General features: G+C 34.3%; 3 protein-coding genes across 3 annotated transcripts; 2 read left to right on the top strand and 1 right to left on the bottom strand.

The window, feature by feature from the left end:
- Positions 1–2,373: 2,373 nt before the first annotated feature.
- LOC143575661 (RNA-binding protein Y14A-like) lies at positions 2,374–5,725 on the top strand. The gene is made up of 4 exons (XM_077059973.1): positions 2,374–2,635; positions 4,983–5,119; positions 5,221–5,366; positions 5,465–5,725. The coding sequence occupies exons 1-4, from the start codon at positions 2,374–2,376 to the stop codon at positions 5,508–5,510; spliced, it is 591 nt and encodes a 196-aa protein (XP_076916088.1). The 3' UTR covers positions 5,511–5,725.
- Positions 5,726–5,864: 139 nt separating this feature from the next.
- LOC143575195 (uncharacterized) lies at positions 5,865–10,490 on the bottom strand. The gene is made up of 10 exons (XM_077059629.1): positions 9,933–10,490; positions 9,736–9,842; positions 9,231–9,293; positions 9,045–9,134; positions 8,806–8,971; positions 8,536–8,725; positions 7,193–7,998; positions 6,434–7,015; positions 6,280–6,345; positions 5,865–6,178 (listed from the first exon to the last, which is right to left on the bottom strand). Exons 1-10 carry the CDS (start codon positions 10,488–10,490, stop codon positions 6,071–6,073), a joined length of 2,736 nt encoding a protein of 911 aa, XP_076915744.1. The 3' UTR covers positions 5,865–6,070.
- Positions 10,491–21,214: 10,724 nt separating this feature from the next.
- On the top strand, positions 21,215–24,529 carry LOC143574484 (exosome complex component RRP45A-like). The gene is made up of 9 exons (XM_077059095.1): positions 21,215–21,359; positions 22,171–22,380; positions 22,460–22,555; positions 22,653–22,767; positions 23,155–23,235; positions 23,334–23,522; positions 23,617–23,825; positions 24,015–24,073; positions 24,164–24,529. The coding sequence occupies exons 1-9, from the start codon at positions 21,223–21,225 to the stop codon at positions 24,358–24,360; spliced, it is 1,293 nt and encodes a 430-aa protein (XP_076915210.1). The 5' UTR covers positions 21,215–21,222; the 3' UTR covers positions 24,361–24,529.
- Positions 24,530–25,087: the final 558 nt, after the last annotated feature.

Here is a 25,087-nt window from a genome sequence, read left to right on the forward strand (position 1 = left end):
TGTTAGGACCCGGAACTCGTTCTAGCAATGAAACGGGTATAGCGAGACGTGAAAAGAGGCCGAGTGGAAGGACCCGAAACGAGCCGAGTCGAGCAAGACTCGTCTCGAACCAATCAAGCCGAGTTGAGTGAGACTCGACTCGAATCGATTCGAGCCGAGTCGAGCAAGACTTAACTCGATCCATTCGAGCCGAGTCGAGTGTTAAGGAAAGACCAAGTCGAGGGTGTGGTTCAACTCAAATGGAATTGATTTGAGTCTAGTCATTCAACTCGAATGGAATTTATTTGAGTCTAGTCATTCACCTCAAATGGAATTGATTTGAGTCTAGTCATTCAACTCAGATGGAATTGATTTGAGTCTAGTCATTCAACTCAAATGGAATTTATTTGAGTCGGGCATAACTAAGTAATTATTACAACTGCCCCCGGGCCCCGTTCGTTGATGGTTTCAATAACCTAAAAGTGAGTGATAATTAGAACTAGATAATTAATGCATGTAACTTGTTTAATAGTCAGCCGTGCCCAATTGAAGCGAGGTATCACCATTAGCTCCGAGAGGAATCGACTTCAGGTGAGTTCTAGCCTCCTTTTTTCTTTAAACATTTTTGGTGCTGTATGCATACTCATAAGTGAAAATACTGGTATACGTAATTTTAATTAATGATGTATATCTTGTACGAATGTGTTATATATTAATTTATTATATGTATATATAACGAGTTAGGGAGCAAGCCCTAATAATACTTATGAAGAATGTGTACGTGAAGGTAAATGTTTATGAATGCTATGTATAGAAGAGTGGGTACACACTCATGTATAGAGCCTTCGGGCCTCATGTATGAACAATAGGTTAGGATGGCAAATCCCTCTAACCTTGTATGGCTTGGTTATGAGCAAGAAAAGATGGCTCAATTATGAGCAAGAATAGATAGCTTGGTTATAAGTAAGAATAGAAGGCTCGGTTATGAATAAGGATAGATGGCTCGATTATGAGCAAGGATAGATGGCTTGGTTATGAGCAAGAATAAGAGGCTCGGTTACGAGTAAGCGCGCATGAATATAGTTATGGAATGATTGATAGATAGACATAGAGAAAGTAAATAATGAATGAGAAAGGTTATGTTATGTATAAATGTTCAAAAGATGTGATTTATTTATAAATCGTATGTTATGAAAAGAAAGAAACGTTAGAATTCACTCAGCATATAGCTGACTTTTAGTATGCATGCAGATAATGCTGACATCGTGGCAAGCTTGAGGTGCGCGCGAGGCTATCCATATTAAAGATCTAGCTAGAGATAGAAGTATTATGTAAAAGTTTTAAATTTCCGCTGCAAATTGTATATGCTTTCGTTGTAACAAACCGAGTTTATGAGTAAATTCCAACACCGACTTTAGGGCACCTGGGCTCGGGGCCTTACACATAGTTACCTCCTCATATTCATGTTCTGCATCTAACATCTTCCCATATCTTATTAGCCCCATTTTGTTGATGAAGCATACACGTCGTATCAATTTGAGTGAAACATAATCAATTACCGGTACAATTATTAATACTGACTGTAATCATAATATAACATATCAATTGCATAATAACCTAATTGGCCACAAAACACAATCTACTTTCTTAATCCTTCATTAAACCTAACTTATAAATAATCACCAATGACAAATATCGCTATGAATTGAAATAGCCGAATCGGATTATATCACAAATGAATATGTAAAATCTGTAAATATCAGAGTGTGTTTAACGATCGAAAAATATAGAATTGGCATTGAGGACTACATCTCTTGTTCTGATTGACATCGGTTGTTTAACGATTGAAAAACATAGAATTGGATTTGAGGATTACCTTTAAAGTTAAAGTTGAAGGGGGGTCGATTTGAAAGCAACTCGGATTGTCACCATAATCCGCAGATGAAGATTGACATCAAAGATAGATTTGAGGATTACCTTTAATGTTAAAAAGTTAATTTCTAAAAATTACAAATAAGTAAACATATTTTCAAACTCAGAAATAAAAAAAGAATACAAATAAACATTGGATAATCCATCACCTGTGTCCTAATGGTATTAGATTCTTCAATGGAGACACAAGTTTAGTCGATGATCTCCAGTTGTGTTAGTTTTGGTGGATCCCGCCAAAGAAGAATTTGAGTTACGTCCAATGAGGTACTTAAGTCGAATTCCGAGCCCACCTGGTTTTCGTCTCATGTCATGCCAGAGAGTTTTGCTTTTGTGCCGGAAAAACGACTTATGGTTCCCGGTAGTCGTGTGACCCAGTGTCCTAAACCCAATAAATGGGATAAAACCGAACCCAGAAACCCTGACCACGAACCAAACAACCAACCAACCAACAGTGTCTCTTCAATGGCGAACGCTGCGGACGTAGACGCACTGGACTTCGAGCCGGACGACGACGACCTGATGGACGAAGACGCCACGGTGGACGTGGACGCCTCTTCTTCTCCCACCGGCGCTCACATACCTAAACTCAAATCCGCCATCACCTCCGCTGGATCCGCTCCTAAGAAAACCAAAGGCCGTGGCTTCCGTCACGAATCTGACGCCACTCGCATGTCCGGCCGGTTCGATTCGCTCGATTCCGATGGTGGACCCGGTCCTGAACGATGTTAGTATTATTATTATTATAAAATAATAATCTTATACATCCACTGTTTGTAGTTGTTAGTTAGTTAGTTAGTTTGTTTGTTATACAGTTAGAATTAGGGTTTTGAAAACATTGTAAAATGATTTATAATTGGTTTTAGAACTTATAATGGTAGGCAAGTAGTTCTATTATAGCTTCTGTTTGTTGAACTCGCTAGTCGGGCGGTGGGGATACCGACTATGCAGCCAACCTCGGTGGTATCTCGGTTATCTGTCCTCATGTGAAATATCAGTCAAATTATCGATACCTATAATATCGGCGATATTTCACCAATATTCCCGATATAAGGGTTTTAAGTCTTCATTTTCAACTTTTAGTGTTTAATTTTGGTGTTTTGAGTCTTAATCAGTTCCTTCTTGCTACAATTGTTAGTGTTTTGCAAGTTGCAAAAGGATAGTTTGTTAATAGTAGGAAAGTATACTGAATTGTTAGTGTTAAAGTGCTATATATATAAATTTTGCATGATATTAAAATCACCGATATCTCACCGCGATAACCGATATCTCAAATATCGGTCCTCGACCGATATCCATTATTTTTCTTCATTAACTGCTTAGGATACCGACTGGCAATTAATTGGATTGGAATTTTTTCATGTATTATTGTTAAAAAGTACATGTATATGTTTGTATAAACACAACAAATCAATAAGAAAAACGAATAACTGGGGTTAACGGGTTAAAACCAGGGTTCGGTTGTCTTTCAAAAAATCTGGTGGCTTTTATTTGGTTGATTTGGGCCGACTAGTGATTACTGATTAGTTGCACTGATTAGCTGAAATTAATCGGTAAATTAACGATTAATTGGCGAAAAATCTCGTTATCTCACAAAACTGCACAAAAGAGATGGAAATTATGTAAAACCGGAATGAAAGTATCGTCTAACAGAAGTTTTATGGGAGTTTCTAGTAAAAGAGAAAAGGTTGATGATGTATTGGCGCTGCTTAAGACTAAAGTGTATAGAGAAAAATGAGTCCTATACTAGTGGCTAGTGCTAATTTTATAAAACTGTGATCACATCTAAGAATATGGTATGAAAAATGTTGATTCTTTAATGGTCTCTTGCATTATTTTTCTAGTAAAAAATAGAAGGTATATATCCTTTTCTGTTAGTGTTTTCAAATAATTAAGAAAAAATAGGCCTTTGTATGGTATATTGAGTTTACTAAGAATGATAACTTTTAGGAGTTTGAGAGTGTGTTTAGAAGTGATTTTTTTTGTTTTTACTAATTTAGCGGGGATCTTAGGGACCATTTTTAAGAAGTTATCCTGATCTATTTACTTAGTTCGAAAACTAAATATGTTTAGTTTTGTACTACTTGATAAATACAGATCATCAAAAAAGGGAAATTGTATGGATCACTAGCATTTTCAGACACCAGAAAATAAATTAAAATAGTTTATATAACAAGTATGGATAGTAAAAATTAGATATCTGGTAACATATCAAGTACTCATTTGTAATTTAATTATTTTTTTTATAGAAGATCAACACTTGGTGACTTTTAACTGTAAAAGTTACTGTTTTTGTGTCTCAAACGTATTGCTCCTAAGTCCTTAGCCATTTCTAACATGTCCACTACTCGGTGTCAGATTTTATACATATGCTTTTTATAGCTGCTTTGAGTATATTGTTAATGTATTCTAGATTACATCTTATATACAATTTGAAGCTTGTTTTATGTATTTGTAAATTAAACAGTATTAGTGTTACTGAATCTAAATTAAACAGTATTAGAATGATAACTTTTAGGAGTTTGAGAGTGTGTTTAGAAGTGATTTTTTTTGTTTTTACTAATTTAGCGGGGATCTTAGGGACCATTTTTAAGAAGTTATCCTGATCTATTTACTTAGTTCGAAAACTAAATATGTTTAGTTTTGTACTACTTGATAAATACAGATCATCAAAAAAGGGAAATTGTATGGATCACTAGCATTTTCAGACACCAGAAAATAAATTAAAATAGTTTATATAACAAGTATGGATAGTAAAAATTAGATATCTGGTAACATATCAAGTACTCATTTGTAATTTAATTATTTTTTTTATAGAAGATCAACACTTGGTGACTTTTAACTGTAAAAGTTACTGTTTTTGTGTCTCAAACGTATTGCTCCTAAGTCCTTAGCCATTTCTAACATGTCCACTACTCGGTGTCAGATTTTATACATATGCTTTTTATAGCTGCTTTGAGTATATTGTTAATGTATTCTAGATTACATCTTATATACAATTTGAAGCTTGTTTTATGTATTTGTAAATTAAACAGTATTAGTGTTACTGAATCTATAAACATGGAACTATGCAGCAATTGAAGGCTGGATTATTCTTGTTACCGGAGTGCATGAAGAAGCACAAGAGGATGACCTACAAAACGCGTTTGGAGAGTTTGGGGAGATCAAGAACTTGCATTTAAATCTTGATCGCCGTACTGGATTTGTTAAGGTGAAGTATTGTTTAAAATTAATCTTTAGTTTAGTTATTTCTTTTTTCTTGGTTATTTTTTATGCTAGAGATATGATGTAACATTTATTACTGGTTATCAGGGCTATGCACTGATTGAATATGAGAACTATGAAGAAGCAGAGAAAGCCATAGCCTCAATGGATGGAGGTGAACTTCTTACGCAAACTGTCAATGTTGATTGGGCTTTCAGTAGAGGCCCTTTCAAAAGGAGAAATAACAGGAGGAGGTATGTTTATTACTTTTAAATTTTTAATCATCGAATTCATTTTTTCAACTTTTAATGTAATTAATATGGGTTTGTTTTCTTGTTACTTTTATGTGTAGATCGCCACATGGGCATCGGTCAAGAAGTCCTAGAAGGAGATTCTGATTTCATATGCTTCTAAAGCATCACGGTACGGTTTCGTTTATGGTTTAACTTGATCGATGCGTGTAATTTGTACCGAGTAACTGCCTATGCAGAGAGGATTGTTTTCTCATATCATATGTTTTTGAAAAATTTACTTTTCAAGGAAGTATTTTTTATTTTTCTCTTAGATGTTGGTAGCATTGTAATTGAAGGTTTTTGAATTATTCTGTTAACTATGATTTTGTTATATTGTTTTTGGTTGCATTAGATTATGATAAATTGGATGTATTTGGTCTGTTTTTGTTACTGAGTTGGCCAATTTAAAGGACGCGGGTTCAAATCCGGCTTCGACTGGTTTACTGTCTTGCGGTCTTTAACCTTGCCGAAGGAACATATGGCACTTTTATGCTATTTTTTAAACAGAAGCATATATTTTTACAATAGAATTATGCATTTACACATGATCTATGGCTACTAATGCTTGCACGTTTTATTGTTTTTTGTTGTAATTCTGCTTTCTGTTCTTTTAACTATTATCATATGTACATTAACGGTTAATACTTTTGATCTGTCATCTATCTTCATGTTGTCACAGCCGTCCAGTAGATAGCATTGCAACGGGCTGTCGGGGTTCCTATCGTCCGCCACCACACCCACCGTAAATCCTCTGTTCTCTGCATTTCTGCCAACTGCAACAAGAAAACGTAACAAAACCGAGCATGAATTACAATACGTTCAATTCTCCTTAATAGAGTTGAAACGAACATGCGTGAAAAAATTACGGTTTTACCCTTCCGTCTCTTAGCTCAAATATCACTGAATTTTCTGTGAATGGAATTGGTCGAGTAGGCGCCACCTGCATAAACAGTTCCATTTCCATCATGCAATCGGATAAAAGAAGACGTCATAAAGATAAAGATACCGGTAAAACTGTAAAAGCAAACCTTTGGATCACAATCTTCTGTTTCTTTTTGGTATTCCTTACGAATCTTAACCCGAGTTTCTTGGTCAACACATACTTCTTCCTCGCGGTTTTCTCCAACAATGTTTTCCTTTGAAGGGAACCCACAGTTACTCCATTCCCAAACTGTTTGATCCCAATACCTTAAATACACGTTCCCGTCCGAACCAATTAAAAACAAGTGGTTCCCCACAAGGCACGGGCCGGTTGAGCCGACTAAGGTCACCCTTGGAGATGGTGAACCATGTTCCATCCAGCCCCAACCATCCATTGGGTTCCAGTAATACTCAATGAGCATACCGTCTTCTGATAGCATGAAAAGGGATCCGGATAGTGAGTGTAATGAACCCCTCATAGCGGTCCTGGGTTGTCTTGATAGCACCATGTGTCGCGACTGCTGGTGTCCGTGCCATAGCCCGGTCACCTTGTTGTACTGGTACAAGTTACCATCGAGTCCAACCACAAAAACTATGTTTTCTCTAAATACTTCCTGGTCTATGATGCTTGCGACCTTTGTGCTTGAAGGGTTTCGACAATCTTTCCACTTTAACTTCTTCAATGCAACCTGCAATTAGCAGACTTTAACTCGTTTAATAAACAAGTCGTGTTCGTGCTCGTGTTTATGTGTTTAATAGGTTTCAACTTGATTACAACCGTTTGACTCGTTTAGTTATGCGGACAGCCTAGCGACCTGACCCGACCCGACCCCATTTAAACTAAGCCTCGCAATTTGCAAACTTACCGTTAACTGTAGTAACCCTCCAGTCCTGCTAACGAAAAACAGTGAGTCTTCTGGTGTAACTTTAGGAGCTTTTGACGGAGCCACATCCCAAGGCGGACCTCCGATCACCTGTCTCCCTTTCTTCATCGCCGAGCAGTTTATCCACGTAAACTCGTTACCAACTCTTTCTCCAGTAACCAAATCCTTATTTTCATCCACCAAAAACAAACTCCCATTATAAGTCCCAAGTGCACCTTTCATACCCATATGATGCCCATGCTTAAGCCAAAGCCATGCATTTTCAATATTCAAATACTCATAAATCACCCGGTCTCCGGTTACCAGAAAGAACGACCGACCCTCATGCATAACACGTAACCGAAAATTCAAATTTACCGAACTTTCCCGGTCAACATACACCTCATCTTTTGACTTACTTCCCAACAACACCAAATAATAACTGTCATGTCCTTTGTTTCCTGATCGCCTCCTGAATCCGGGCCTCATGGTTTCATCGTCGTTTATTTCGTCTTTTACACCCAAAATGCAATTCAACGGGCCACGATCCTCCGTGCAGTATTCTGCGTTCCACCCTTCGCTTTCGGGTGCATCTATTATTGACCATGTGTACTTCGTGGACACACGTCTTCGGTTTACGGGTGGGCTCGGGCCTACACTGTCTCCTCCGGTCATTGATTGGTGGAGTTCCCCTAGCCTACCATCGTCTAGAGGAAATATGAGCCGGCCCGCTTGAAATTGCAGCCCTGAGACGGCTCTCGCCACCTTAGCATGTGGAGGATGCATATGATTCACCCATGTTTTTTTGCCTGTCTTTATACGAGCAGTCAAGATGCATTTTAGCGAGTTTTTTACTTTGTTAAGTCATTTAAAGAGAGATGATTTTGTAGCTAGGACGTAAACGACACGAACCAAGTCAAGTCTTACGAGAGCTCAAGTTCGGTCCATTTATTATTTTATTACTTAATATACACTGCATTTTTTAACAACTTTTATATATACTTTAGTTATAACTTTTTATATAACAGAATGCATGTTATTTCGTTATTTTATCATAGCTATAATAATTATTATATAAATATATATTTATTTAATATATAAATGTAGATTATATAAATAGTAGGCTCGTGAGCTGGCTCATAAATGAAGTTTGGGTTCGTTTATCAAACAAGCTTATTTTTAGGCTCTGTCCATTGAAGCTCTGCTCGGTTCGAGCTTTTAGTGAGCCAATCTCGAGTAGCTCACAAGTGGCTTGGCTCGTTTACACCTCTATTTTCAGCTATTTAATACACGTATTATTCGCCAATACGGGTTTTCAGTTGTTCTGGATTCTTACATAAACATACCTTCTTGCTTAGAGATGTTGTATTCTACGATGGATCCCGTGGCCGTTGCTAAAAACAAAGAGAATGAACTCGAGTATGTTTCATCAACCGTCGCGAGTGTCATGGATGTGAATTGTTGATCTTTCAGGCTTCCATGGACGACCCATTTCCATTTCCTCCGATGCAGTCTTCTTTCAATCAAATTCCCACCCTGTAATTTGGTAAATTTAAATCATAAACTTATTAAAGCTTGTGGATTTCATGAAAAGGTTGAGTTTTTTGATTAACTACTTTGGTTAATAGAAAGAGTGAGTCGGAATGAGGCCCGGTTCTTCGGTGTGCTGTGCAACTAGTCAATGGTGTTAAAGCAGTGTCGTGTGCCGAGCCTTGGCTCCATATATGTTTCTTCCACAATGGCTTTGAAGACGGGTCAAACTCGTACAGATCACCCGTTGAGCTGCATTTTGGTAACAAAGATCATCATGGGCTCAGTTGTTTTAACTTTTAAGTCATGGAAACAAAAAGACCACCTTATAGTGAATATGACTTGTGGTCTAACTTCAGCAGCATCAACTATGCCTGCAACATCCGCACCAGGAGGCTTGCCATGGTTCATCCAGCTGCTTACATTGTTAATTTGTGATATAAGTTATATGAAGAAAATGGTAAAAATACCATTTTTGATAATAAAAATAATAATCAAGAATAATGGAAACCTCGGTGTGTTGATCTCGCTGAGCTCTAATAGCAGCCCGTTTTTTGTGCAGAAGTAGATCTTCCTGTTTTCATTAAAGAAGTCAAAACCGGTTGCAAAGGAGGTTGAAAAACATTCGAGTCACTTTTTAGTGAAGGTTTTTACTTGACCTGTTTAAGTTAAAAAGTTAAAAGTTAAACAATCTGTTTCAGACCCAAGCTCATTATTTTGAGTTTAATCGTTAACTAACAAAAAATTTCGGCTCAAAGTTTCAGCCTTTCAGGCCCAAATTCATTATTTTGCGCAATGTTTTTCCGCCTGAAAATCTGAAGCCCAAATAGCAAAACCAAAAATACTGAACAGTAACCGTTACAAAAACCAAAAACTTAATTTTCTATTTTTGGTTTGACTTGAGCACAAAACTGACCCAAACAAAATCGACCCATACACACCCCTAAAGAGAAACAAAATCGACCCATTTAATAAAACGGGTTGAAATAACAACCTCTGCTCTAGATCATACTTACTCCCTATTATGTGATATAACTCCAGATTTTATTCGTATCGCCGTGCTAGAATCTTGAATTGCCGGGAACTCGATCCATTCCGGCTGTGAATTCTCACTTAGCTGCATCTGCAAGTTAAATAACAAAAATAGGTTGATAATAAGAATATAAATTACTACACTTTAAAGATTGATTTAAATATTTAAATTCTAAACTACCTGATATAATATTCCAGCCTCAGATAGAGCAAGAACTGTATGTTTGACCAAGAACACAGAGACTGCATGACCTGCTAGTAATGGCAATTCATGAGGTGCAATCACCCACTGAATCCCATTCCAAAACCGCTCGTAAATTGACCCGCTTATACCCGTGACCCAAATCGAGTCATCCGACATTTTCGTCACCGAAATTCTGTTTCTTGACCCCAAAGTCCCAATCTTTCTTTCATCAGTTTTGACTTTCTTCTTTCTTTGACCAAGACTCTTGCTTGAATCTTGTTCTTGATCTTGACCTTGATTTGGTTCGATGATGCCCACTTTAGTACAGTTATCATTAACACATGATATAAGATCATAAGGTGATTTCACTTGAACCCATGTTTTTGATTCCTCTTCAAATTCCCAGAAAATGTTTGTTTTTTGTTCAAATTCTTGATTGGGCTGCTGATGGAACCATGAAGGTGAAGAACATGATAAAGATTGAATCTTGTAAGTGGAAAGTGATTGGATGATGATGATGATGATGATGGCCCATAAAAGATATGATCTTGGCATGGTAAGTCATGTGCATGAGCAGGGTATCACTCTAAGTTAGATACAGAGACATGTATGTATGTATATGTATCTATATGTGTGTTATGAGAGTAAAGATCGGTTTAAGTTGTTGTACCTTTGTTTGTGAGGATCCCATCTATGGGCCATAGCATACTGGAAACTGAATCTTCCCCAAATAGCTTGGCAAAAACCAAGATATTATATGTGTGTGTATTATTATAATATATATATATATATATATATATAGAGAGAGAGAGAGAGAGAGAGAGAGAGAGATTAGGTGTGGGGTTTACAAGTGCTTTAGATTGTATTCAGTACTTTCATATCACTTTCATCATTTTTTTTATCATATGAGAAAACAATAGATATTTGAGTAGGTTAAATTTGTTGGGCATTTCATATAGGCAGTGTTCGAAAAAATCCTGACTAGACACCGATTAATTTTTGATTAATCGCTGGTCTTCACTTCACTGATTAATTTTAGGCCAGTCGGCCAATTAATCGGTCAATAGTCAAATACGATCAATATCGACAGTTTCCAACGAGATTCTGACCAAAATCAACGGTTTCTGATGAGATTCTGACCAAAAACAGTGGTTTCCGGCGAGATTCCAACAAAAACCAACGGTTTCTAGTGAGATTCTGGCCAAAATATGTTTATGTGTGTATAAAATTGAAAATTACATATAAACATGTGTGCGTATGTATATAAAACTTATAATTATACATTAAAGTCCGATCCGATTAATCCTGATTAATCACTAGTCGCCATCCCACCGCCTGACTAACGACTAGCGATTTTTACAACACTGCATATAGAGATGTTTAGAGATACCAATTTTAAATAAAAAAACCTTTCCATAAACATTTACACTTTAACAAAGCTTGGTTGTTATATAAAATTGGTTTCGTATTAACCACGCGAATATATTATTTTGATAGTTGATATTTAAGGTCACATTATAACAAGGGATGTTAAAAGCGTCTAAAACTATATCATGTTAGCTACTAAATTAACCATACATTCATTCTTTGAAAACACTTATTTTCTTTCATTCGTGAAAACATCCTAAAAATTAGTGAAAGATGCTTAGCCCGAATGCTAAAAATTAATGACCGGATCGTCCTCAAAGATGATCAAGAATACCCATTGAAGATTCTTATTTGTATATGTTATGAGACATGTTAAGATGTTCGAGTTTATTTGCTTGCTTGTATAAAATATGTTGAGTATTTATTTTTAAACTTTGCTCATAAACGTTACGCTTAATTCTCTTAATTCTTTAACTTATACCATGTACTCATTGAATTAACTACGCAATCAAAGGCCTTGATGGTAATGGTATCGAGGTGTGTGTATAATGCCATGGTAATTGGTATCCCTCCGTATGAAGTTAAATAGTTTAAATTATTTATAAACAAAATTATAGATTTTGTAACTTTGTAAGTTACCTGGTTTTTAAATTCTATGTAAAATTTAATATTATTGTTATGTTGCATGGAAATATTTTATGAAAGCATAATTCATTAATAATTCTACACACATACCATAAATAATTAATAAAATAGTGTTTTTATATTACATCACGAATCTTTTTATTTGTTTACCTAATGTTATGACTTTATTCACTAGCTTTTAACCTAAATTATTGACGTGGCTAATCACATACTGACATACATATGGTGAAATACTTTTTTTCATAAGAATACAAACAAATAAGCATTAGTTAACAAAGTCTAGGACAAGTTTTTCTTTATTCTTTTAATAAATTATTGAACTCTTCGAGTATTTTACGTTTATTAAGATGATAACGTGAATGGAGTAAAAAAATATTTTAATGAACATTTTGCATTAATATATAGACTATAGAGTATGATTGTATGAATATAAGGACTTTTATAATACAAATCTAGTATTTGTTAAAAGAAATTGGAAATTGGGCTAAAATTTAGAAAAACAAATTGTTTTTTTTTAACAACCAATAAAATATTATAATCATAATCAACAAACGGAATAACAAGATGCTAACCGGCCCGACACATGTTACACCATCCTTTTAAAGGGATGTAAAAATAAAATTGATACCTAACTGATTTTCAAATTTGTTTTTACAGTTGAGTGGTTTAATTGAGCGTTGTTTTTAGGACAAGTTTTTACAACTTTTATAATACAAATCTAGGACAAGTTATTCTTTCCATAATGTTGTTTTTACAACTTCCACCCGGCATACCTCTTCAGTTGTTTGTTTGGGCATCTATTGCCTGGCCAAATTGTGGGTTTCTGTGTTGCGTACCTAAGCATTGGTATTGTCTTGGTTGATTACAGTTGATTTCGTCTCGTGCCATTTTTGTGGCATCGGATGAACCACAAAGCGGTCTCTTTGATCCACAACATTATGCTTGCGTTGATGTTGTGGCCCATTGAGTGTTGCTTGGTATCCTGGATATGGAAAACGATGTGGGCATGGGGTCTCATGGAATCCTTGTTTTGCCCTCATTTAGCGTTTGTGCCTCTCTTAACATGACTTGCTGTACGCCCTGCTTGCGGTGCGCGCATATAATGTATATATGTGTGAACCCTCGGGTGGGCAAAAGTAAAATTGCACTAATTTTGACGTTATTTTACTAATCTCGTGAAAATAACGTTAAAAGTGGCGGAAGGTTAATCAGGCATCATGTGGTGGCGTTGATAGCCGAAAGACAAGGGCACATGCACCAATCAGCCGGTGTCCCGATGATTGAGTGCTATGTGCCTTATGTCCAAGGCTTGATGCAAAACTACTATCGAGCCGGGGGTCTCACCGTAAGCAGCCTCTCTATCCCTATGGGATAGAGGTAAGGCTGTCTACATCTTACCCTCCTCAGACCCTACCATAGCATTGCTATTGGTGGGATATACTGAGTACGATGATGATGATGATGATGATGGAGTTGAGTGGTTTAATAATTCGAGATAATTTAAAAGGCTTTATCACTTATGATTCGAGAAAATATAAGAAAGTTAAACAATGTATTACCTGAGATAATACAAGAAACTTAATCACTTATACATACTTTGTTTTTTTTTTTTTTTTTTTTTTGACAAATTAGACTTAAATATTCAATACTTTGAACATTATTCGATAATAGTCCATACTGATTATTTGAGTAACGAGAGTCATAACTTCCACTTTCTTGATCTAACGAAAAAGTAAGTTCATCTCCTTGTGAACAGCTAACTGATTTTTAGCATAATCAAAAGATTGTAAATTGTTTTGAATGGATATAAATGAAGGTCAAGTGAAAACAAAATTTCTTCTTCAACATATCAAGACAGCATTTAATAGCAAGTGTAATTAAAACTGCCATTAAGTTAAATCATCGGTATGATTTATTATTATTTTTTGGAACGACCAACTAAGTAAGCCGGATACTTCTTACACGGTCCCCAATGGTTAAAGGTAGCCCGAGCCGGCCACGAGTCCGGACGGACGGAGCCCCTAGCGGTCCACCTATTGATTTATTATTGACTAATATATTATTAATCACATTGGTGAATTAATAAAACAAGGTTGAAAAATAAGAATTGAAAATCTTTATTTTTATTGATCTAGAAAAATAACTCAAAAACTTGATCAATATCTCATAACCCTAATCATAAACTAGATGGGTTATACAGAGCATCTATTACAGTTAGAAATCAAATCAAACTTTTTATTATGAAATTATCTATTAAATAAATAAAAGTCCATGGACTCTATGTAATAATAAATTATAGATTATCTCTGCTAGATTTAAACTAAACGAACCCGATCTTCGTAACTCGAAGTAGGCCCGATCCCTAACCGGTTAACTCGGGCTCGGGAATTAACCCATAAGCTAACAATTAAGATATAATTTTACAATTTCAAGAAGTTTGAATAACTATTTTAAGTTGAACTAAATAATGAAATCAATGAGAATCTTAAAACGAAGCCAATTTGGGAAAAGGAATTGAACACAACGAATTGGATCCACTTAACATGATGGGGCTTCCAAAGAATCTTGAAAAGAAAAAAATAATACTGTGGGACCTTAGTCATATTCTACTTTTATGTTATTATATTGTTTGCTATAAACAGATGGTTCGTTGAGCACTTGAGCTGTCCGTTTTATCCACTGAATGGTGGAATCGATTTTTATTAACGATCAACAAAAATAAATATTTTATTATTTATAAACGATCAGGACTAGCAAGCGGCTAGCCCCAATAGATATTAACACCAAACCGTCCACACGACCATACATGATTAACTTGTCTCCCAACCGCAAAAATTACATTACAAACAAAAAGTGAAATTATGCCATCAAACATATTAATATTTTTAACAAAATATGATTTATGAGATAAACAAAAAGGATTAAATGTTAAATAAATAGTAAATAAGATTAAAAGAAACTTTGAAATATGGCCTAACCATGTGATCGTCGGTTCTATCGGTATAAGCAACAATTGACCGATTTAGATGAAGACAGTTCAAGATTTCAAATGGATTCAACTGAACTCGTTATGTAGCCGGTTCACATGCCCAGCCGAATTAAACAGTTGTTTATCATTGAATACCAGTATAAAAGGAAAATATAAGATTTGCTTTTTAAAACAACGTTAAAAAGTTCACTATGTTTATTTTATTTTAGGAAAGCTTTAATGACTGAAGTAAACGCGTCGATGGGTGATTGGTTTTAATAATACGTGCTAGACACACGCTAATATTTTTGTGATTAAAAATGTTGTTTATTTTATTTGGAAACGATATATTATGTTTTTATTTTCAAATAGTGTGTATTCAATTTTTAAGATAACTAATACGTTTTGTACACTAATTAAAACGTAATATATTTATAGCTCAATATGATATTGATGATGGTGTCGGTATTCTTATTTATGTTTTTAAAACACTTTTAAATCCAACAATTCAACCACAACCATCTCCAGAAATTTATAAAAAGTTATAATACATTAGCTACACTGTTATTTCATGTTGTTATGAATTTGACTATAATATTTTCTGAAAGTCTTCTAAGGGTAGCTATTGGTAACTTACTAGGACGGTTTTCACTTTCTAATGGTCAATCTATGCTTGCTTCAAATTTAATACAATCTCTTTCACACATACACATTTTCTACACTACTGTCATAGACTCGCGTTTGTGACATTGTGTAAGCATACCCGCCACCTGAATATTTACCTTTCTTTGATGTTTGGTTATATGTTGTATGACCAACGACTCTGTTATGGGTGATCATCATACAGACAACTTGAGAAAAAAGATGGACCATGTTAAACTTTGAGCAAGCGAATCAAGAACACGAACACGAGATTTGTAGAACTCTCTACGACTCTTTTATTAAGAAAACGACTAACGAGAAAAACTTAATAATTAACTAACACATTAAACCTATGGTATATATATATCCACGGTTCCTAATCCTATAGTAACTCAAATACACAATTTGAAACCAAACACAGTTTACTTATCTATAATAATAAACTAATTATTATTATACTAAATATTCTCCAAGATTCTAGGAGTCTTCGATCTGAGTTGGTGTTGGGCATGTTTAACAGACCAACCCGACATTGTCCTTCCTGGGGTCCTTGATTTCGTGCGTTTGGTCCAACCCTGACAAAAGTATAAAGAAACATGAGAAACCGATTGCATTATAAAAGATCTTAAACCCAATCGAATGTATATTACATAAAATAGTTATCACTTTACGATTATTCACAAAATGACAATAGATGTATATGCAAATTGATAACGATATACAGAGAATGTGCCTAGAGTTTATTGTTAGATGAAAAAGAAGTAAAATGAAACAATAATGCAAGTAAGCAACATAGAAAGAGCGTAACCAGGTTAATGTGGCTAAACGGGCTAAGTAAAGGCCCAATACAAATAAACCCAATAACGTATTATGCTAATAGTGTTAATCTTCCTTAACCAATAACCATCATCATCATCATAATCATCTTTGAAACTTGTTTCAACTAGTCATTAAATTTTGTTTTGAATTAATAGATTCGTTTAGCTAACGCATCCCCAAACTAGAATACATTATGCATATCTTAACAGTTAACAAGGACTAAACCGGAAACCATTCACTCCTAACCCAAGACCAATGCACCACCCAACCCAACCCAACCCGCCAAACTCAAGTAGGGACGGCAATGGGTCGGGTTTAGGTATTCCCAAACCCATACCCGATTATTAAAGCTCGTTCCAAACCTGTCGGTTTCTATTGAGTTTTGACAAAATATAACTAATTATCTACAAACAATGATTACCATAAAAATATCAAGTCTCAAATACTTACCATAAACAAGTTTTACTATATATATATAGGGTACGGTTAAAATGAAAACTCATTTGAATTGTGAAAACCCGTGAAAACCCTTTGTAACATCGTTTTTTTTTGTTACATGTAATATATGTTGTAACATTTAATACAAAATATCGAAACATAAAAAAAAATGTTTTGTTATTTTGTAACATTTTTTTACTAATTTTTATATATGTTTTCAGGAGAGAGAAAAAGTTATATTTATATTTACATTTTTTATTCACTTTAATTATGGACCACAAGATTTAAACATTAACTAAAAACATGTGGTTGAGAATGAGTTTCTAGAGTTTTCACAACTCAAGTGGGTTTTCATTTTATACTTAGCCTATATATATATATATATGGGTTAGGTTATAATATGAAATATAGTTTTTGTAGGAAGGATAGGAAGTAGTCTTGTCCATTGATTTTTGAACATGGAAGGTTGAGATTAGTTTAGGTGGAAATCATATATGAAAACAAGGGGAAGGGTATAAAAGGAATAACACATTTGTTGACTTTCTCTCTCTACATGCAAGACACATGCCAAATTCCTTCATCATTTTAAAACGTCCATAACTTTTTTTTACGACGTTTTTATTGAAAAACAAATTCACCATATTAACGAGTGTCTTTTTATCTTTTATATGAGTACCATATTGTTATATAAAAATTAAAAAAAAATTAGTGGGTTTTTTACGTATTATGTTTTACCAAAATTGTGTTTTACAAAATTATGTTATACAATTGTATTTATCATTGTGTTTTTTTTTTCTCATTTTGTTTTTTTCCATTGTGTTTTTTACATTGTGCCATACAATTGTGTTTTTTATTGTGTTTTTATTATTGTGTCTTTTTTTCATTGTGTTTTTTACATTGTGTTTTTAAAAATTGTGTTTTTCATAGTGTTTTCCATTGTTTTTTTTTCGGCGGCCGTTTTCCGATGACTTTTTTTCGGCGACTTTTCGGTGAATTTTTCGTTGATTTTTTCGACGAAATTTCTCGAGGATTGTTTTCCGGTGACTTTCCGACGACTTTTCCGGTGAAATTTCCATAGAATTTTCCGGTGAGGCGGCGGCGGTGGGTGACGGTTGTGGTGGCGGTGGTCGGTGGAGTGGTGGTGGTTGTAGGAGATGAGTGAAGATGTAAGTGGGTTTTATGTAAGTAGGTTTTTGAAATTAATTTAAGGGGGTGTTTGGGATTCCTTGTTTTACCTCCTTATAACTTTTCATTAAGATAATAAGTTACAAAAGTGTAACTTATGGAACTTTTCCTCTCACAATATAAGTAATCCCAAACACCTTATTACTTTTCAAAAAGTTAATAAGTTATAAGTTGGTGAAAATAAGCAATCCCAAACACCCCCTAAGTGGGTTTTGAGATTAAAGTAAATGGGTTTTGATATAAAAGTGTTAAGACTAAAATACTCTTCTTCATAGCATTCTTAGGAAAATCTAACTTCTTATTTGAACATAACCCATATATATATATACTAGCTTTAGAGCTCGTGTTATACACGGGATAATTCAAATTATAAAATTATAAGTAAAACAAAAAATTACATAGCGTATATGAAAAAAAATATATTACATCTATCCTTGTATCTATACAATGTGTACATAAATTGATTTTATTTGTATCATAAATGATTTTTTTAAATGAACTTAATAAAAAAATGCTCGTGCAAAATCGTATCCGATAATGCTTCTTTCTATCGAAAATTCATTCTCGGTGTCATATATGTATAATTGAAAGAATTTTGGTTATGAACCAATTTCGAAAATAAGATTTCTCATACGATGGTAGTTCTAACCACTCGGCCTAAATACAAAAGAAGCGTTATCTTTATTGATATATTTATCAATTTACCACCCATCAAAGGAAAGTAGGATATTAAATTGTAGCAATGGATGTTCTTCAAGAACTATATTTTTCTGAGCTACACCATAAAAAATATTTTGATAAGTTTCAGAGGGCTTCTCGACTTTGTCATAATGACAACATAAAAAATAACATGTTAACTCATTCAATTTTGTGAATATTTTGTTTCATTTGAGCATAGTTTTGCATGGCATGCTTCCCATACAACGTTCTGATCACCATTGAAGAAAAAATTATTGTTGACATAAATATTTCAAATTTGATAAAAGTTGGAAGCATTGATAGGCATGGGGGTGGCATGTCGAAAGTGTTCACAATCTTTTCTTAAATTTTAATAATCGAGTGAAAAATAGTCAATTTGTCAAATCCCGAACCTTTTGATTATTTCAAAAAATGCCCTTAAAAATAAACTTGAAACCCGAATCATGTTTAAAATTTTAACTTTCATACTTTTGACATTTTAAAGTCAACACTTTGAACCTATAACAAATTTGATGATAAATCTATTTTGCATTCTCAAACTTTTAAAAATACTAACAAATTTCATTTTTGACCCGTAACAAATTTTGACCTAAATGTAGTTAACTTGTACCAAACAGTCTATTTACCAACTTATGACCCATAAATCAAATTTAACTTCCACAAAAAACCCGAAACAATTTTCATTTGAGAAACATGATTTGTTGTTAAATTTTGGAATTCACCAAGTATTTTGAAATATATAGTAAAATAATATGTTAATATTTATATTTATAAAAATATATAGATATTATATAAATATAGTGTAAAAGGAAAGTGAATAATTATTGATTTATTTCATATATTAGGGTATATTAGTTTTGGAGGGAAAAAATTGTGAGAATTAACCAAAACATGACAAGTGTCCTCATTTATTTTACTTTATTAGAATATATATATATATAGGGTTAGGTTAGAATAAAAACTCACTTGAGTTGTGAAAACTCTAGAAACTCATTCTCAACCACATGTTTTTAATTAAAGATTAAATCTTTTGGTCCACAGTTAAAGTTAATAAAAATGTAAAAGTTTATTTACATTTTCTCTTTCCTGAAAACATATATAAAAATTACTAAAAAATGTAAAAAAAAATAGCAAAACATTTTTTTTTATGTTTTCGATTTTTGTATTAAATGTAACAACATATATTACATGTAACAAAAAAAAAAAACGATGTTACATAGGGTTTTCACGGGTTTTCTCAGCTCAATAGGGTTTTCAAACTATACTTCTCCTATATATATATATATAATATAGAAAAAGTTATGTTGGGTATATAATCGGATAAACAGATGAATGTTATCGGGTAATCGGGTCGGTTAATTGGGTATATTACAAATCCCAAACATCTCCTAAACCTACGAAAAATTTCAAAACTAACTCCAAACCCATCGTCGGATTTCAGGTTTCATTGTCATCCGTATCCCAAACCCCGAATCAACCTTTCACGGTCCGGTCCTTAGGCTTCATTGTCCACCATACACGTAGGGCTGTCACTTTTACCCGAAACCCGAAACCCAACCCGAAAAAACCTGCACCCGAACCCGAAAAACCCGAACCCTAGAAAAGACTAACCCGAACCCGAACCGAAGTAATTCGGGTTGGTTCTCGGGTTTGATTTATAAGTTTCGGGTCAACCCGAAAAATCCAAACAAACTTTTAGTTTTGAAATTAAATATATTTTTAGGTATAATAGGCTTATTCTTAGTCATTAAAGTTATCAAAATCTGAGCCTAATCGACTGTTATTGTTCCAACTATTATTGTTCTATTGTTTATTGGTAATGTATGTTTTCTGTTTATTACTAATAGTAACCGTAATCGAACCAAATCACGTTTGATTGAAGTTGATTATGGTTCGAGTTAGTTACTTAGTTTTATTCTTCTTTTGATTGTTTTATGACTTTATCAAGTTATGTTGATTTATTATTATTTGATTATTTGCTTTACAAGCAAAGAATAATATGTTGTTTTAATTTTAGGATTGAAGTTTTTTAAAATTTTTTGTTTCATTTTCTAAGATACTCGAAATCCGATTAACCCAACCCGATTTACCCGAACCCGAAAAACCCGTGAGAGATTTGGGTTGGGTTTCGGGTTAAGATTTAAAACTTTGAAACCCGAAGAACCCAACCCGAAAAACCCAAAACCCAAAAAACGAATCCGAAGAACACCCCTACATACATGGGTTTCGACTTTCGATCCGGGGCCTTAGTGGCATTGTGTAAACATTGGTATAATAATAGGATTAAATATGTAACTTCTTACATTAACATTCTCATGTACAACCTTTCCCCAAAACCCTTGTGCAAACCCTCGTCGCCGGAACCACCGTGACCACCGTCGCCGCTGTCGTCTACTCCAGCCACAGGCAAGTCCACTTTATTTGTTCTTCATTTAATTTATTATTTAGTGAGCTGTGTAATGGGTAATTGAATTGATGTTTTTTGGTGCCCTAATTTCTGTTTATTAAACACAGGATATAGAAATGGAGCCTAGAGTAGCTAATTCGCTAATAATGACAGTAAATGAAAATAAGTTTATTGAAAGTGCATTGCTTTCAGACATTAGGGTTGATGGTAGAAGACCCTTTGATTATAGAACCCTAACCATCAGGTTTGCCAGGTAAGAATAAGACATCCCTAAATATTTATCCCAAATTCATATTTTTTAAGGGTGGGTTTTGGGTTAAAACCGAAATGTCGGTTGTCTTCGGTTTTGCCATTTGGGTTGGAAAAAATAATGATCTCAGGCCTAATTTTTTTTGTTAGTTAATAATTAATTGATATGAGTTTAGGGGTATGCATATGTCGCTTTGGTTTTGGGCTAAAACTGAAATGTCAGGTTTTGAGTTTTCGAAGGTTTTAGTTATTTCGATTATGGTTTTTGGTTTGGTTTCGGTTTTACTATTTGGGTTGAAAAAACTAAGGTGGCCAAAAGTAATGACCTTAGGCCTATATTTTCATGTTAGTTAATAATTAACTGGCATTTTTTTATGGGCGTGCATGGGTCGGTTCAGTTTTGGGCTTAACCGAAATATCGGTTTTCTGATACGGTATTTTCGGTTTTGCCATTTGGGTTTGAAAATTTTGGGTCTGACTAAATAAGCTGGCCAAAAATAATGAATTGAGTCCTAAATTTTTTGTTAGTTAATAATTATCGATTATTATGCATTTGGCCTAAAATATTTGCTTTAAAAGTACTTAAAAATTAAAAAAATAAAATAAACTTTTTTAGTTCGGTTCAGCTTTTTCGGTTTCTGTTATACACGAAACTGACACTTAACCGAAAGTTTGGTTTTTCGAAAACATAAAACCAAACCGTCGGTTTTTGTTTTGGTTTCGGGTCGTTTTTTTTGGATCCCATGCACACCCCTGCATATTTTTGTTAAAAAGTTAGAAGATGATTAGCTTGTTGACACGGTTTATAAATGTAGTGAAGATGGTTCATCAGAGGTGCAGCTTGGTCAAACTCAAGTTATCGGTTTTGTCAGGGGTCAACTCACTCAGCCTTACAGAGACAGGCCAAACGAAGGGTCGTTTGCAATTTATACAGAGTTCTCACCAATGGCTGACCCTTCTTTTGAACCGGGTCGTCCTGGTGAGACCGCTATTGAACTGGGTCGAATTGTCGATCGTGGTTTAAGGTATCGTTTATTTGTATTGTATTTTCATATAATCATGCTGAGTAAATGCATTGATGAGATTAAATAATTGATCTTGCAGGGAAAGTAGGGCAGTAGATACTGAATCACTTTGTGTTATCGCAGGGAAGTTAGTTTGGTCAATACGGATTGACCTTCATATTATAGACAACGGAGGGTAAGTTTGAGAACTCATGCATATCCAAGAGGCTGTAAATCATATTTTTGTTACAGTTTATATTTGTTTTAATCGAAGATCATTTGTGTGAAAACAGAAATCTTGTTGATGCTGCCAATATTGCTGCTTTGGCTGCTCTATCAACATTTAGGAGACCCGAATGTACATCAGGAGGAGACGATGGCCAAGAGTTAATAATACATCCACCTGATGTGAGTTTTTTCTGCATTCTGTACTAGATTTTTTTTTTTTTTTAATGTTAAGTTGACATTAACATGTTTTTCTCAGTGTCATACTCAATAAATTAGGTTTGGTGTATGCACTATTGTATTGTTAGGCAGTCTTTATGATAAGAACATATTAACTTTTAATTTTTTTTATCAATTTGAACAATAAATTCTTGATGATTAATTGATATAGAGGTGGGGTTGTTGACTTATTTACTTATGGGTCGAACTGGTCAAAAACGTTGAACTAAACAAGGAATCGGGCGGAGGTGCCATAGTCTATTTTTAATGCATTCAACCTCCTACATTGTTTTTATTTAAACATTTAGATTTTTATTCGAATAAATAAACCGTCTCGTGTGCATTGAACAGGAGAGGGAGCCACTTCCATTAATACTTCACCATTTTCCAATAGCAGTAACATTTGGATTTGTCGGTCAAGAAAACACTGTGGTATGCAAAATGAATCTTAAATGCTATTTTCTCTTACCTCTTAAACGGGTCAGACCGACTCACACGATTGGATTTTTGTAATTTAATTGTTGGCGTAGGTGATTGACCCGACCCACTATGAAGCGGCGGTGATGGGTGGGTCAATGACTGCTACACTCAACACAAACGGTGATGTTTGTGCTATTCAGAAAGCAGGCGGTGATGGGGTTTCGCAGACGGTTATTATGCAGTGTTTGCGTGTTGCTTCTGTAAAAGCTGGTGATATAACAAGCAAAATAAAGGATGCAGTAAGTCTTATTAATTTTGATTTAGAAATGAATATTTCTGTAGTCATAATATTTGAAAAAAAAAACTGATTTATTTACAAATATGTATTTTCAGGTTGAATCATATAATACACAAAGATCGTTAAGGAAAATAAAACGTCATAATCCTGATCAACAGGCTTCTGCTGATGTGGCAAATCATCAGATGGAAAGATTAACAGTGAGTTCAGATCAATCTGGTATTGCAAGTGAGCTCAGTAAACACGATAAAACAAATAAGAAAAACAGCATATCGAAGGGTTTTAGTGGCGCACTCGCAAGCTGGTATGGTTTCCGTATGAGAATCTGAAGTCTTATTATTATTTACTGAGTCTATTTTTCGATGGGTTTTTATAACAGGTTCGGGTTGAAATGTACTGGTTTTGGTACGAGTAGAACGGGCCCAATAACAGCTTTTTTCATAAATAATTTGTCTTATTATATGATGTATATATTGTGTCTTTATTTTTTTAGGGACCCATACTCAAGGGGTATTGATGGTGATGAATTGAGAACTTCTCTGGCTTCTCGTGGTATTTAACGTTATAATTTTTTCTATTCGAATATTTACTATTTGTCACCGACATGTATTCTTTAATATTATGTTTTCGGTGAATTTGCAGTTACACCTTTAGACAAGCAGAAAGAAGAATCAAGCAAAGTGAATCCCGAAAAGAAGTCTAGCCCGAAATCTTTTGATACCACCAACTCATTAGTTTCGACACATGATGTTGTTGGATTAGAGAAAAAACAGTCAAAGACGCTGAAAGACGCAGTGAAGCCCAAGCACAAGAGGAGAAACAGGTCGAATGCAAGTTAGATCAGCATGGGCCGAGCAGGGCCGGACCGGGCCTTTTTTTTGTTCAAACTGTACTATGTATTCAATTAAACACGGGTGAGACGCCTTTAATATTAATTAGACATTTATTTCTTGAAGGGGCGTTTTCGGATTTAATTTGGACGGTTTATGATTATATTGAGAAAAATAAAGGTTACGGTAAAACTAGGGGTGAGCAGAAAACCGAATTAACCGAATCGAAACCGAATTAGCTGAAAAAACCGAACCGAAGCATTAACCGATGGTTTATTTTTTGTTTTTTTGAAAAACGGAAATTTTGGTTTCAATTCGGTTATCAATTTTTAAAAAACCGAAAAAACCGAACCGAACCGATTGATGATTAAGATTATCTAGATGACGAAGAATGAACTAAACTTTTAAGATAAATAAATAAGATGATGAATGAAGATAGGGACTAAACTTTTAATGTATTTTAATTTTTAAACTTTATTTAGCAACTTTGTATTCATATAGTTTCACGTAACACGTGCCTAATTTTGTTTTTTTGAATTCAATACATATGTGGACTGTGATACTCTGACACATTCTTATACAAGCTTAAAATATGTATTTTCATTTTTTAATTTTTTTTTGCAATGTCAACACATAATTGAAAAAAACCGAAAATAACCGAAGAACCGACACCGAAATTAACCGAAAAACCGAAAACCGAAAAACCAAAAACCGAACGGTTTGTAAATTCAAATAA

The sequence above is a fragment of the Bidens hawaiensis genome, unplaced genomic scaffold (genome assembly GCF_021521415.1).
Source record: "Bidens hawaiensis isolate Kalapana, Puna unplaced genomic scaffold, B.hawaiensis_p1.1 tig00001412_1, whole genome shotgun sequence".
Classification (NCBI taxonomy): Eukaryota; Viridiplantae; Streptophyta; class Magnoliopsida; order Asterales; family Asteraceae; genus Bidens; species Bidens hawaiensis.